General features: G+C 31.5%; 2 protein-coding genes across 3 annotated transcripts; one reads left to right on the top strand and one right to left on the bottom strand.

Annotated features, from left to right (window-relative positions):
• The first annotated feature begins 1,815 nt into the window (after window positions 1-1,815).
• On the top strand, window positions 1,816-6,094 carry LOC105954209 (cysteine--tRNA ligase 2, cytoplasmic). 2 transcript variants are annotated; one of them, XM_012977881.2, is made up of 9 exons: window positions 1,816-2,200; window positions 2,801-2,864; window positions 3,385-3,546; window positions 3,869-4,039; window positions 4,121-4,402; window positions 4,480-4,605; window positions 4,943-5,161; window positions 5,304-5,420; window positions 5,523-6,094. In XM_012977881.2, the coding sequence occupies exons 1-9, from the start codon at window positions 2,028-2,030 to the stop codon at window positions 5,868-5,870; spliced, it is 1,662 nt and encodes a 553-aa protein (XP_012833335.1). In that variant the 5' UTR covers window positions 1,816-2,027; the 3' UTR covers window positions 5,871-6,094. The 2 variants fall into 2 exon arrangements, with proteins under 2 accessions (XP_012833335.1, XP_088682275.1); XM_088826149.1 differs by having other exon boundaries at window positions 1,888-2,200; window positions 4,943-5,155; window positions 5,298-5,420.
• A 7,482-nt stretch (window positions 6,095-13,576) lies between these two features.
• LOC105954185 (zinc finger protein GIS3-like) lies at window positions 13,577-14,715 on the bottom strand. Its single transcript, XM_088826148.1, has one exon. The coding sequence runs from the start codon at window positions 14,405-14,407 to the stop codon at window positions 13,757-13,759; it is 651 nt and encodes a 216-aa protein (XP_088682274.1). The 5' UTR covers window positions 14,408-14,715; the 3' UTR covers window positions 13,577-13,756.
• Window positions 14,716-16,289: the final 1,574 nt, after the last annotated feature.

The following is a 16,289-nucleotide window of genomic DNA, read 5'->3' as shown; positions in this document are numbered from 1 at the left end:
GTTGTGCAACTGTCTCCTCTTCATTTTCTTTGTCTTATTTTTGCGGATACTTTATGTCCATCCCTCAAGGCTGTATACATATGTTCTTAATTCGCCTATGTCAAATGATGCAAGATTTCCTTCAACTCCACATGTCTAGATATTCAGAAAATTTAATATTATTACAAATACAGAAATAAAATCTTACATACAATATTTCAAATTAATATATAATTCTTGTGATTCTATTTCAATCACAATATTTCGAAAATTGAGAGCGATAAGGTTGACAAATAATATGATAAAAAATAGGAAAAAGATAATTCAAAAATTGCAATAAAAATATTATAAGATATGTACAATCAGTCAATCATAACCTTAAAAGAGCGTGTAAAATTGTGATTAGATTTTTTTAGGATTTTACAGGCAACTATTTTTTTGTTAATAAGATTATACTACGGTCACTAAAATAACAATTGCAGAAAGTAATTATATATACCAACCCTCATTAGGAGAGTTGGTACCTAGCCTTTACCAATAGGGTAACGGTCTAGGGTTCGAGTCCCCCCCTCCCCTACTTCCCCTTGTAATGGACTTGAATTTACTCAAAAAAAAAAAAAAAGAAAGTAATTATATATATTTTTCTTGAAATTGGTCAAAATAAATAAATAAATGGAAATATTTTAAATTTCAAACAAACGTTTAATTTTCAAATATATACAAGTATATTATTCTTAATATTTAAATGTAGGTACAAAAACATCCATGTACTATGAACTTTGTATCATTTATTCCCTATACTACACATAAATAAAAAACCCCCCTACCGTTATATTTTTTCCAAAATATGACGAAAATATCCCTGCTTAAGCATATATATATATATATATATATATATATATATATATATATATATATATATATATATATATATATATATATATATATATATATATATATATATATATATATATATATATATTTTACTATCTTCAGCCCATTTTAGTTGGGAAATTTTGGTATTTATATTTTTTTTCTCCAAAACATTTAATTGCTTTTTTTTTTTTTTTTTTTTTTTTTTTTTTTTAATTTTCGGAATAAAATCTTTTATTTTTGTCATTTTGAGTTTGTTAATTTTTTCTTAAATATCTTCCGATAGTTCAAACATCCTAAGATTACAAACATCTTACAATCCTATGATTATGATTGTTGAGAATTTGAACTACCAAAATACATTTAAGAAAAAATGAAGAAATTCAAAATGACAAAAATAAAAGGTTTTATTTAGAAAAAAATAAAAAAAAAATCTAAGCAATTAGATGTTTTGTAGAAAAAAATAAAAATATCAAAATTTCCCAAGTAAAATTGATCGAAAGTATTAAAAAATACATTGGAAAATGGCTCAAACAAACCTTTATATTTATAGGTTTTAGCAGGGTATTTTCGTCAGATTTTGGAAAAAAAATGTAACAGTAGAACTCTAGGAGAGTTTTTGTATTTATGTGTAATACATTATGTATTATATAATACAAAGTCCATAGTACATGGGTGTTTTTTCATTTAATCCCTTAAATGTATTCATAAATTTAATGTTAGTACAAATTAAAAAATAAAAATATTATATACAATATTTTGAATTAATATATTCTTGTGATTAGATTGACAAATAATATACAGAAAAAGACAGAAAAAAAGTTAACATGAAAATTGAATTACAAAAATATTATAAAACATTAAATAAGATATGTACAAGTACAACCATGCCAAAATTTAGATTACAAATTTTGTCAATTAATTCCTAGATAGCATGGATTAATTTCTATAGATTTCTCACCATGGCAGTTCATTTCACACGTGCAGGAATGCACGTGTGGATAAATAATAAATAAATAGTATAAAATAGAAAACGCCGTCGTGTATGTAAAATTAGGGTTTTGTTTCTGGATTTCCGGTTTGCAACAAAAAACAATAGCAAAACCCTCCGAATTGAAATTATCCGATCCATCAATCGGAAAACCATTTTCAAATTTCTGTTGATTTGAGAAGAAATGGCGAAGGAGAGGCCGGAATTTCAGCTGTATAACAGTATGACGAAGCAGAAAGAGATTTTCAAGCCCATAGTTGAGGGCAAAGTCGGAATGTATATTTGCGGTGTCACTTCTTACGACCTCAGCCACATCGGCCACGCGCGTGCCTACGTGGCGTTCGATGTTCTCTACAGGTTTTCAACTTAAATCATTTTGATTGAAATTTTTATTGTTTATTTATGCGGAGATTGAAGAACAGTATTCATGATCCTGTTTGGTATTCAGGGGAGTTTAGGGTTTCTGGAGACGTATGGTTAATAATGTTGATTGATTTGCTAATTAGTTAATTAATTATTTCGACAGTGTATATAAATTGAGTTATTTTTTTGGTAAATTTCACGATCCTGTAATTGGGATGATTGTTCTATGTAAATGAGGTTGGGAGCATCTTAGATTTGCAAAACATTTATTCTAAAATTCAATTTTTATAGGCTGGTGAAGACTTATTATTGTAATTTTGAATTATATTAACTGTCTACAAAGACTAACTTTTATAGGCTGGTGAAGACTTATTTTTGTAATTTTTATATGAAAGAAAGCTAATTGCGCTGGGGCATGATCATCTCTTTCAAGAGTCAACTAATTGGTGTAATGCTTCGAAAAGAAAAAAAGAAAGGATCTTTGATTTTATTTTCCTTTCTTTGACTGGCATAGAGTGGTTATAAGTTTGTTCGAGTTCATCGATTGTTGTTGCTGTAAAGTAATGTTTGTTTTTTGATATTTGATTTTTGTAGATATCTGAAATATTTGGGCTATGAGGTTGTTTATGTGCGCAATTTCACTGATGTTGATGACAAGGTGAGATGTCTTTGGCCATGCTCTTTCCAATTTATTAGAAGTCTTCGATTCTAATAGGACTATAACTACTGAGTGGGATAATAGACATTTCTTCATTTTAATTCCAAATTTTTATTGCAAAACCAAAAAAAAAAAAGAAGAAAATGTTCATCGAATGCCAGATCACTTAAGTTTTGTGATCATTAATACCGTTTATTGAAGGCGAGGGTAGGGGGAATAGGCCACTTATTGTTCAATAATGTCAATATTTGAACCCTCTTTATGACTTATTTTACTTAATTAGTCAAACTTTAGATGGAAACAGTCATATGGTATTGCAGTCTAGATCCACAGATACGTACTTGGGCATAGATTTAATTGTAAATCATACATTTGTGGCTGTTATTGCTAATACGTTTTTCAAGAAAAGGTTAATGGTGAAGATTTGGTTTCAGTTATACTGTGGTCAATGACTATATATGTATGAGGTTACTTGGATTAACTTATGCCATTGCTCCTGAACGATTAATAATATGTGCAGATTATCAATAGAGCAAATGAGCGTGGAGAAGATCCAAAAGCATTGAGTTGGCGTTTTTGCGAAGAGTTTCTCAGTGACATGGCTGATCTCCAGTGCCTTCTTCCTACCCACCAGCCTCGTGTTACTGATCATATTGAACAAATCAAAGACATGATAGCTCAGGTTTATTTTATTACCTTTTTTCTCTCTCATTTTAATAGATATTATCATGATTATTTCTAATCCCCAATATCTTATGTATATGCTTTTTGTATTTTAGCTCAAAGATTCTCTAATAAGTCTTCACAATTGGTATATGTGATGAATAGTGTAATATCTACCTTCTTGTTCTCTTTTCATCATGTTCATGTTGAGCAGGGATAATGTTTGTATCACCTACTTGGCAACTATATTTGAAGAGCTTTCGTTTTCTGTTTTTGGTGTTCTGTTCCTTTCCAGTATATCATTAATTATTCTCGCCTCAGTTTCTGTCTCGTTTTTGCAGATTATCAGCAATGGCTGTGGTTATGCTGTAGATGGAAATGTATTCTTCTCTGTCGACAATTTCCCGAGTTATGGCCTTCTATCCGGAAGGAAGCTTGAAAACAATAGAGCTGGTGAACGAGTTGCTGTTGATATTAGAAAGCAAAACCCTTTTGATTTTGCTTTGTGGAAGGTGATTTTTTTTTTTATTTTTTTATTTAGAAACAATTTAAATTAAAAAAATTAAATTTAAATTAAATTACAATTGTTGCAGGCTGCAAAGCCAGGAGAGCCATTTTGGGACAGCCCGTGGGGTCCAGGAAGGCCAGGGTGGCACATAGAGTGCAGTGCCATGAGTGCTCATTATTTGACGCATGCATTTGATATTCATGGTGGAGGGATGGATTTAATCTTTCCCCATCACGAAAACGAGATTGCTCAGAGCTGTGCTGCTTGCCCGGAGAGCAAAGTTAATTACTGGATACATAACGGTTTTGTTACTGCTAATGACGAGAAAATGTCTAAATCCGTTGGTAACTTCTTCACAATTCGCGAGGTATATAAGATGAGAGTGGTTAAATACTTTCGTACCTTGTGGTTAAATATTATATTAAAAATTTTATTCTTTTACAGGTTACGGAGTTGTACCATCCACTTGCATTGAGGTATTTCCTGTTGGGAACTCACTACCGTTCTCCTGTCAACTATTCGATATCGCAGATAGAAATTGCTTCAGAATCTCTTTTCTATATATATCAGGTGAATAAATGGTCAATTTTTTCTAATGAGATTTTTTTATATCGTTCTTGAATGGTTGCTTCTATCTTTGTAGTCGATTTGTTTGGGTCTTCATCATTTTTTTCCTTGTTCAACAATACATGTTTAGAAAGATGACTAGTTAATATTATCTGGTAAACATTTTGTGCTTTTGAGCGGCTTCTCTGTTTCATATCCCTCCTTTCGGCATATGAAAGTAATTACGGCGTCTAGATTATTAGTCCAATTTTTTCGGAGCTTTTACATTCTTGATTTGATGGATTCAAGGTTTAGAATTATTAGGAAATGTTTTTTGATGGGTAATTTTCGTAAATGGCAGACTTTGCAAGATTGTGCAGACGCATTGTTACCTTTGAGGGAAGAAAGTGACACAAACGGGAAAAAAGCCCGTATCAGCCCTGCTGCCCAAGAATGCATCAATAAGCTGCGTAGTGATTTTGAGACAAAGTTAGCTGATGATTTGCACACACCATCCATCCTAAATTCATCTCTTATAGAATCATTCAGATTTATCAACACTTCCCTAAACATGCTCAAGGCAAGAATTTCTCATCAACATTCTCTCTCTCTCTCTCTCTCTCTCTCTCTCTCTCTCTCTCTCTCTCTCTCTCTCTCTCTCACACACACACACACACACACACACACAAATTTAAGAAATTGTTTCTTTTGAATACTTCCAGAAGAAGCAGCAGAAGCAACAGCAATTATCCATTGTGAAGGCCCTCATCGATCTAGAGAAACAAATCAAAGACATCTTGGATGCTCTCGGATTGCTTTCCAGTTCAACTTACAACGAGGTACTTCTCAATCCATTTTTTTTTTCACAAATCACATTTCTATATATAAACGAACGCCTCAGAAAAATGTTGTAAATAATTGGTGGTGACTGTTTTATCTAGGTTCTGCAACAACTAAAACTCAAAGCCCTGAAAAGGGCTGGACTGACAGAAGAAGATGTTCTACACTCTATCGAGGAAAGAATGCTAGCCCGTAAAAACAAAGAGTTCTCAAGAGGTGACGAGATAAGGAGCGATCTTGCAGCCAAGGGAATTGCGTTAATGGATGTGGGCAGTGAAACTGTTTGGAGGCCTTGTGTGCCTGTACAACAAGAACAGCCTGCTGTACAACCTCGACAAGAGAAACCTGTTGTACAACAAGAGCAGCCTGTTGTACAACCCCAAGAGGAGAAACCTGTTGTTGTCACTAATGAACAAGCAAATCCTCCTCCGTCGTCAGCTGATAAATAGGGGCTCATCGAATCTTAGCTTGTGAACTAGTAAGTTATAGCTACAAAATCACGAACTATATACGAAGTTACAATTTTGTGTTGATTTCGACAATATTGCGATGTTGGTGGTGGGTTTTCTTGAATCTTCTATTGAACTGACTGGACCGTTGATGGAGACCCAATTAAAGGCATAGAACTGGTTTATATTCTCTTTTAAAGTTAAATGGAAATCTTAATTTGTTTTGTTTGGTTGCTGATACTTTATAGCATCAACTTCGATTGGGAAGACAATAATAAGAACAAGGGTAAATTACGCCCACCTTCCTGATGTAAGATCAAATTAAAAAAAAAAACCCTTTTGTTTGAGTAATTATAGCCATTCCTATGAAAAAAAGGGATCACTATTTCAAATCCCAACTTTTGCTTACTTGAATACCAAAAAAATAAAAATTAAATAATTAATTGTAAATTACTTTAATACCCTTAATGAAAATTAAAACCAACAAAATATTACAAATACTATTTTTCTTTCTTAAATACCAAATAATCAAAAACCTTAAAAAACCATTTCCCTCCTCACTCACAAACCCATCACCTCTTCCACCTCCTTCTTCTCCCTCCCCCAAAAACCCTTCTAAAAAATCTCAAAACTAAAGAAATCAAAACCTCACAAAACTTATAAAATGGAGTTATAAGACAATAATATGGTAGTATATATGAAAGGAGAACACATTAAGGTAAGTATCGATGTCTTTTTTGAGCTCCGAAGTCGATTTTGAAGTTTATTTTTTTTGAAACCCGTCGGCAATTTTCGACACATACAGGTCGATTTTTTGGTCAATTTTCGACACCAACGTGTCGAAAAAAAAAACAAAAAAAAAAAAAAAAACAAATTTCGACACATACCTGTCGAAAATTCTCCCAATTTCGACAGGTGTGTGTCGAAAAACACTATTGGTAAAAAAAAAAAGAATTTTTTTTTTTTTTTTACCAACAGTATTTTTTCGACACATACCTGTCGAAATTGGGAGAATTTTCGACAGGTATGTGTCGAAATTTGTTTTTTTTTTTCGACACGTTGGTGTCGAAAATTGACCAAAAAATCGACCTGTATGTGTCGAAAATTGCCGACGGGGTCAAAAAAAAAAACTTCAAAATCGACTTCGGAGCTCAAAAAAGACATCGATACTTACCTTAATGGGTTATCTTTCCATATATACTACCATATTATTTTCTTATAACTCCATTTTATAAGTTTTGTGAGGTTTTGATTTTTTGAATTTGGAGATGTTTTGGAGGATTTAAGAAGATGAAGAAGATAGGGTTTAAGGGATTTGAGTTTGGGGAGAAGAAGAGAGGATTTGTTTTTCTTTTTTTCCTTGGTATTGAAGTGAGGAATAAAAAAATTGTTTGTATAAATTGTATTATGGTTGATGAAGGGCATTTTTGTACTTTGCTAGCATTTTTTTATTTATTTATGGTTTTAAACTAAGAAAAAGTTGTAAAAACTTCTATAAAAAATGGTTTTAAGCTTGGAGGTATTGAAGTGAGAAAAAATTGGGATTTGTTTTAGTTGCCCCCAAGAAAAAAAGCAATTTCATTGGAGTTATATTGTATTTTGATGTAAGAATACATCCTGGAGAAATAAATATCAAATGTGAGTTGGCAATTAAATATATAAATCACTTTAATTATTTTCAATTAACAATTATTTGTTACATATGCATGGTTGGAGTAACTAAATTTATAAAAATATCAAAATAAAATATAAAGTATCAAATTAATATTTCATGCTTTTGGGCTGGAGTTGCTCTAAGAGGTCACTTTTCCATAATTGTAGGTCGGTCCGAAATATTATTGTACTAATTAACAAACATCAAATAAGACATAATGATTAATTGATCATGCTTATCTTACTTCCTCTTTCCCCTTTTAATTGAGGTTTTATCAATGAATTTTTCCCCCAAATTATTTGACATTTTAAACTTCCAAAACAAAACTGATTTTTCTTCGAATTTTACCCTCAACTATTAGTTGGTCTAGCTCTAAACGTTTTAAGAGTTAGACCAATTTTAAAGACTAATTAATGAGATTTTTAATATGTGTAAAGAATAACTAAACGTAGATTAAAAGGGGAGGATGGAGTATTAATTAAACGAGGTTTCGTTATATTAATTAGTCACAAATCAAATTTGACCACTACATAATCTTTCGATTTTGTAGAACCTACATCTGATGAAGTATACCATCGATCTACTATATATAATAACACACACATGTGTATATGTACTTTTAAATATGTAGTTACTTATGTCTGTGGTTTAAAACCACTTAATATATTTTATCAGATGTAAGATCTTATAAGCTTAAACTTTCTGAAACTTGAGTACATAAATTATATTTCATTGTTCTATAAGTTGAACTATGTTTGGATTAAGAGTCTTCAAAACTTCTAAAAAGTATACAAAAATAGCAATATGTTATAATAATTAATAAAATTGGAGGTTCAACTTCATATAATAGTGGGGCGGCTTGTTTTCATAATCATATAAATAATTAGTGCTAGTAGTTTATAGTCATCATTACATTTTAGAACATGAACATATTATAACATATATAGATACACACATATAATAACTAAGCAAAAAGAGAGAGTATAATTATGAGGTTTGAGCCTCTTAATTAATAATTAGTTTAATTAATTGTATACCATCACCTTTAACTAAAATAGGAATCTGATCCATTATCAATGCCAAAAATTACTCCAAACAAACAAACAAATGCAATCTTGATTAGGGCACACATGCTAGTGGGAATGAGATACATAATAGAACTAAAAGCATGTGATTGGCTTCATTTCTTTTCTCTCCTTAGAATCTTAATTATTATTATATCAACTAATTAATGGTTGTGTCATATATAGAACAAGTGCTATATTTTTTTTTTGGGTTTTCTTTTAAATAACAGTTATTGTTTGTTAAGTGATCAATAATATATATAACACATAAAAGTAATAATTTATATTTTGAGAAATTACATTCAGTCCCCTACAATTTGTAGATTTCTTATATCCAAACCGCACCCTATAAAATGTTAATGTAAGAAATCTACAAATTGCAGAAGAGTTAATGTAATTATATGAAACAATAGACGTTACCTCATGAAGACGGTTGTAATTTACCCATCAAATACATATATAGCTAGACTATAAATAATTCAAATCCTACAAAGATTACGGAATTACTGAGTTAATTAGGACGTGAGATGGAAAATTGGAAAAGAAAAACAGAAAAGAAAAAGAACTTGCAAATAGAAAGAGTATACTTTTAGTAATAGATTTTAATGCAAATTTATACTTATATCTGTTTATAGTTTATGATTAAGATTTGCCTCGTTATGTTAATTCAAAAATTTGTGTTGATTTCAATACGAATGGCAGCTAGAACTTTTTTCTCCCTCTCTCAATTACAAAATAGTGTATCTCTCATATCTCTCATATATACATACGCCTTCTCATCCAGGCAACTTGCACGTGGGAGAAGATTGCATGCAGGCCCGTTCCTGGGAATTCGGGGGCCCTAGGCGAGGTTTAAAGAACAACTGAAAACAGGGGCCCCTATTTGATGAACCATTTTTTTTTATTAATGGGTGTTCGAAATTGAATGTAGTAAAAAAAAATTTATATTTTTTCTAAAAATGAAGAAAATAAAGATTTTGGGGGTTCGGGGGCAGTGCCCCCGAAATATTTTTTGAAATGTATGAATATAAAGTAATTAAAAATATGGACAAAAATTTAAAATTAACAATATGATTTGCTGGTTCACTTCCTCCCGTAACATATAATTTTTATAGCAATAGACTTCAAAAATATTTATAAACTTGAATACACTAATAAATATTGATTCTTATTTTAGAATAAAAATAAGTTATTAAGACATTATAAATTAATATTTAGGGGCCCCAAAATTTAGAAAATTTTAAAAATGTCTATTGATCATTTAGTTTAAATTTATTTTAGAACCGATGTTCCAAAATATTATATATAATAAATTTTTAAAAATAATTACTAATATATAAAGTGTATATAAAATAAATTGGGGGCCCCAAATTTTCAAAAAAAATCGGGGGCCCTAGGCGACCGCCTACTTCGCCTCCCCTCAAAACCGGCCCTGATTGCATGATCAATTGATGTTCCACTGTAAAAATACTTTCTGCTAATTGCGTTATAAAAAAGGTAACTACCCAAACATTCAATCACAAGTTGATATATGACAATTATAAAAAAAGCCACCTATAAACTTTCATAAATAATTAATTTGATAACCATGGTTTGAGTAGATGAATTTTAAATTTGTATGAAATTATTACATCAAATATCAAATGAGTATTTAATAACTCAATTTTTATGCTTACTATTGGAGTTGCTCTAAAGACTGTAATTATTTTATTAGAGGATAATTTTGGATTATCTTTTTTTTTTTTTTTTTTTTTTTTTTAAAATCAAAATGAAGTGTTGTTTAATAACTTTTTTTAATTCGTGTATTTAAAACTTGATTAATAAGTAGAAATGGAAAAAAAAAAAATACTTGTGGGTGGGCACCATATTATGAAATTTCTCTTTACCTGTTTATTTCACTTTGAAAAAGGAGGAAAGGAAAAATCATGGGATGAACATGATTGCTTGAGGAACCTAAGCTACCTCTCACTCACTCACTCACTCACCAATAAGTATTGGAGATCACACAAAAAATGTAACTCACCTTAATAATTTTCATAATTCATATTTTTTCGCTTCAACTTAAAATACATATACGATCTTATTTAGCTGAGACGATTAGTCATTATTAACTAGATAATTGAACTTTGTTTGATGTTTGATATCTACAGTTATTTGTTAAGTCAACCCTCAAATATTAAATTATTACAATTTATATTGCCTTTTCGAGAAATTTTTTGTTGAACGATTCAGGGTCCGATAAAATAATCGAATTTGTATAAGATTATTTAATCTTATCTTAACAACTAAACGAGTGCATACTATATATTGCACAAAGAACTCAGAAACTACATGAGAAGTGAGTTCATCTCTCTCAAAAGTTATTGGGCAAGTGAGTTTACTTTTTGATTGACTCACATGAGGTGGTTGTCCATCCATCCATACATACGTATATACGTGCATATATCCTCTACTTCTAGTGGAGTCAGCATTTTAAATCGGAAGGCTGAACGTATTGAAAAATTATAGGAGGTTGCAATCAGGCCCGTTTCTGAGAATTCAGGGGCCTTAGGCAAGGTTTAAAGAACAACTGAAAACGGGGCCCCTATTTGATAAATTACTTTTTTTTGAAGGGTGTTCGAAATTGAATGTGCTAAAAAAATATAGATAATATTTTCTAAAATGATGAAATAAAAGATTATGGGGGTTCGGGGACAGTGCCCCGAAATATTTTTTGAAATGTATGACTATAATAAAATAACTAAAAATATATAAAAAATATTCAAGTATGATTTGCTGATGCACTTCCTTCCGTGACGTATAATCTTTATATCAAATAGACTTCATAAATATTTCTAAACTTGAATACACTAATGAATGATTGATTCTTATTTTAGAATAAAAATAAGTAATTAAGACATTATAAATTTGATATTTAGGGGCCTCCAAGATTAACAAAATTGCAATAATATCTATTGATCGTTTAATTTAAATTTATTTTAGAACCGATGGTCCAAAATATTATCTATAATAAATTTATAAAATAAATACTAATATATAAAGTGTATATAAAATAATTGGGGCCCTAAATTTTCATAAAAAATCGGGGGCCCTAGGCAATCGCCTACTTCGCCTCCCCTCAAAACCGGCCCTGGTTGCAATGCTATTGTAATACACATAATCTTTTATATTTCTATATAAAATAATATAAATTTGACAAACGTTATGGGGTCATAACCCCTAATAACTCTATGCTGGCTCCGTCACTGCATACACTAATTCAACATTATAGTACTGATAGAGAAACAAAAAAATCTATAGACACCCACCAACTAATGATCTTGTGATTTAGTTTGTGTCAAGTCCACAAGTTTTTTCCAAGAATATTACACGCAAAACACTCTTTCCTTTCCACCAATTTTGTCGTAGAAAACAAATCTTCAAAAAGAAGACAAGAAAATCGTCCAATAATCCAAACTAATCCTTATTAATTTATTTTCTAAACCCCCACTTGTTATTAACTTTAACTCATTTAGGTCCCTACATCATGACATCATTACTAGTTTTCAAGAATCAATATTAGTAAATTAATAATGATTGTTAAGCACCTTAAGTTATATGCATGTATCTTCTTTTGACACTCACAATTTTTACGCAATCGATCACACAAGATATATATATATTATCAAAGATTTGTTTGCGACGACAGCTAAAAAATCTCTGTTCTTCACTCATTATTATGAATTAACGTCTCCGTCGAACTCCCTTTATTAATTATCATTAATTAATATATAAATTCAAAACCGTGTTAGAATTTAGAAAATAGGGAAGGAACAAGATTTGAACGCTGAACCATAAGTTTATCAAAGCCATACATACACTATATATATAACTCTAATTAACTTAAAGACTATTGCATTATTGGCATGATGTATGTATGTATTAACTATTAAGCACTAATTAACTAATAAGCACTAATTAACTAATTAATTCATCAAATATATATAGTTGGAGTTCAAAAGTAAATAAGATGATGCAAAAGCACCGGCTTGGCACATATAAGAACAATTTTTAAGCCTCCCCTTTGCACCGAAAAGAAGGTGCCGTTTTGACTTTTGACCATTTCATTCTTCTTTTAAATAATTAATTAAATAATTAAATATAAATAAAGAAATAAATCTTTTTAGGGGTGCTTGATTTTTGTAATAGCATTATCTTGCTTTCGTGCTTACACGTAAGCTTCCTTAAACACAGAACCCACCATTGGTTGCTCACATCCACACTTATGTTGTATGTAAGAAGTAAACCCTACTTTTTATCATTATTGCCATTAATTCTTTTTTCTCAACTATAATAATAATATAATTTTCATTTATATATATATATATATATATATATTGCTTTTGAATTTTTAAGTCCGGCCAAATTAGAAAGTTATTCTTAAGATAGAGTGTAACTAAAAACGCAATTTACTTTTCCTCATAAATCGTTTTTGCTTTGACAGAAGAGTTGGCTTATTTACATTGAAATTAATCGGATAATTACAGTTTTGGTCCCTATATTATTATACATTTTTTTGATTTTGGTTATTAAATTTTTTCAGGCACGAAATTGGTCCTCAATAATCAGTTTCTTTTACATTTTTTGTCCACCATTTGAAATTGTTGTTAGTTTAGATGGAAAAGTCACGTGCCATGTATATTTTTATTCTAAAAATCAAGAGACTGATTAATAGATTAAATTAAATCTTACATCAGAATTTAAATATGCATGGCATTTATTTTTTTTCTATTCTTTTATTTGAACATTCTTGTGTTATATTTTATGTCTTTTCAGCCTTCAGGTATATATATATATATATATATATTTACATTGTTGTCAGGTTTTCTCTATATACTCACCAATGCATGTACATGATACATCAATGATCCATGATCAACGACTACGATTAGATTATATTATATAAATATTTAATAATTTAAAAAATTCCAGATCAAAGTATAGAAAACTAATAAAGAAATAAATGCCAGAATTTATTTTTGTTTTCCTTGAGAAATATAATAAATAAATAATTAAGTCTTGAAAATGTACAAAATAGGATCAGGAAGAAATTAAGGAAACAGCTTCTGTACTAGTGCACTACTGACTATCCGAGCCGAGCCTAAAACTCAAGCCGAGCCTAAAGAAACTCACGGCGCGGCTGGAGCCAAGCTAAGGTGTAGATCCAGCCCAAATCCATCATCAAATGTGGGCCCATCTTCTTCTTTAGAAAATCTACTCAAAGAGGGCCGATCTAGTAGTCTCCCACTGTGTGGGCCCACACTTGTCAGGCCAGACTCCCCTACGCTGCCGGTGTACGATAAGTTCCCTACACCCGCCCTCCCGCTACTGGTCGAACCACCTCCGGGGAACACGCACCCGTGCGACACGTTGAACGGTGCGGCGGCGGCGGCGCGTGGGACGTAAACCCACGACGGGGAACCCGCGGCCGGGGCGGGGAGGAGGTGCGCCGGAGGGGCGAAGGCGGCGACCATGGGGTTCCGCATGTAGGACACGGCGGCGTTCCGGCTGGCCTCCATCTGCGCCCGCTTGAGCTGCTGCCGCTCCTTCTTGTGCGCGTTCTGGTGGCCGCCGAGGGCTTGCGAGTTGGCGAACTCGCGGCAGCAGTAGTGGCACTCGTACTTTCTGCCGTCCGGCGCCGGCGGCGGCGATCCGCCGCCGGAGTCAACTTCTTCTTGATCCTGGTGGTGGTGGGTCATGTTGAAGCCGAAGAGTTTCAAGCGGCCATTTTTGTTGTTGCATGGCTTGTTTTGGTAGTCGAGCTCCGCCATGCTATACATATATTCAACTATATGTATCTATATATGTATGTGACTATGTGGTTTTAGTGAGAGAAACGGAATTTAGAGAGATGAGAGAGGAATTAGCAATGGGGAGTGTGGTTTAATAGATTTGTTGCATGTGTAGGGTATTTATACAAGTAAATTTTATGTATGGAGAGAGAGATCTAGAGAGAGAGAGAGAGAGAGAGAGATGGTCGCGGACATCCCAAGAATCGGAGAAGAAGAAAGTTTTAAGTGTAAAAAATGGGAACACGACCCAAGAAACATTTGTGGGACCCACTGAATTGCATTTGTCTATTTTTTGCACTATAATAACAATTTACTAAACTACCCTTTGATGATTTATTTTCTTTTAATCCACAATTAGATTCTACTAATACTAATTTAACTATATATGTACATATATGCATGAAGAATTTGGGAGGGGCAAGTGTCAATTAAATTTGCTATTTTTGTTGTGAGAGAAAATGTGATGCATGTGAGTGTTGTAGCTAGCTAGGGTAGTTGAAGTATCAAATGATTGAGTGTGAGTTTCAAATTTCTTGCTACCTATTAGCTATATATATCTATATGTATATATATAGGCTCTTTCTTGTTCTTTTGTGTTAGGATGAACATATTCACTTCATCATGGGAAACATCAAATAACATGTAATCATCATATTTTGCATCAAACAGTTGTCACATGATTAAAAGTCCAACGAAAACATTATCATAATATACATACATACATACATATATGTATATATAGGTCAATTTTTAATTCAAAATTTGGTAATCCACAAGATTCAAAAGTGGTAACATTTTGATGTTCAACTATATTACATAATTTTGGTTAATTTTCTATGACTATAGTGTATTTAATGAGAAACCAAACTCGAGTTATTAAACATCATCACAGTTTTCTTATTCTATCAGCTAGGTCAGATCCACTTACAGTACGTTTGTTAAATTTTTCTTACAGAAATAAAATTCGTATTTTAATTTATATGTGAAGTTCGTACTACCGATAAAGATAGCACGAAAATCGGACAAAGTGGCGAAGTAATCTCCTGTACTTAATTATTATTTTTCTATCTTCCAAATATATATATCGCCTTCCCTTTATTTGTTTACTTGAACAGTTGCCAATTTTAATAGTAAAGAACCCTAATTGTTGCTATATCGTGGAACTAAATTGGCTGACAGTCTTTAAACACAACCCAAAATTAATTACACCAAAAAATTAATCACATCTTTAATTTAATTTGTGTATGCATAGAAAATTATATTATATTATATATATATATATATATATATATATATATATATATATATATATATATATATATATATATATATATATATATATATATATAGTGGAACGAGCCCCAATGAGGTATCGTGAAGCCCATTTCTCTGTAACCTGACTCCCTTATTAACATACTTCACATTCACTTCACCTGACTCTCTCTCTCTCTCTCTCTCTCTCTCTCTCTCTCTCTCTCTCTCTCTCTCTCTTGCTTTCCCAATATATATTCTTCCACTAACTAGTTTAATGTTTGGACCTAGTTATGCATGAAGAGCCAAGAATGTTTTGATTATTATTATTTTTGTGTGTGAGTAGGATTAGGGTTGGGAAATGGATCAGAATTTGCGAATTCCGCCAATTCCGTTTTGATATATGTATATATTATCAATTCTGAAACAATATTTTTCATTTTATATTCTGAGTTATTTGATTTTCAAATTTTCAAACTTTTTTTGGGAACACATATAAGATTTTGATTTACTGTCCAATTTTAATTTTCGAATATCTATTTTTACCAAGAAAAATGACTCCCCCCACCGAAAATTGCACTTAAAAATGAAATTCCAAATTTCTCAGATCCGATCCGAC

Source organism: Erythranthe guttata, chromosome 12 (genome assembly GCF_056151865.1).
Source record: "Erythranthe guttata isolate IM_541 chromosome 12, IM_541, whole genome shotgun sequence".
In the NCBI taxonomy this organism is placed as follows: Eukaryota; Viridiplantae; Streptophyta; class Magnoliopsida; order Lamiales; family Phrymaceae; genus Erythranthe; species Erythranthe guttata.
The sequence above is the reverse complement of the archived record's forward strand: the minus strand, read 5'-3'. Positions and strand labels throughout refer to the sequence as shown.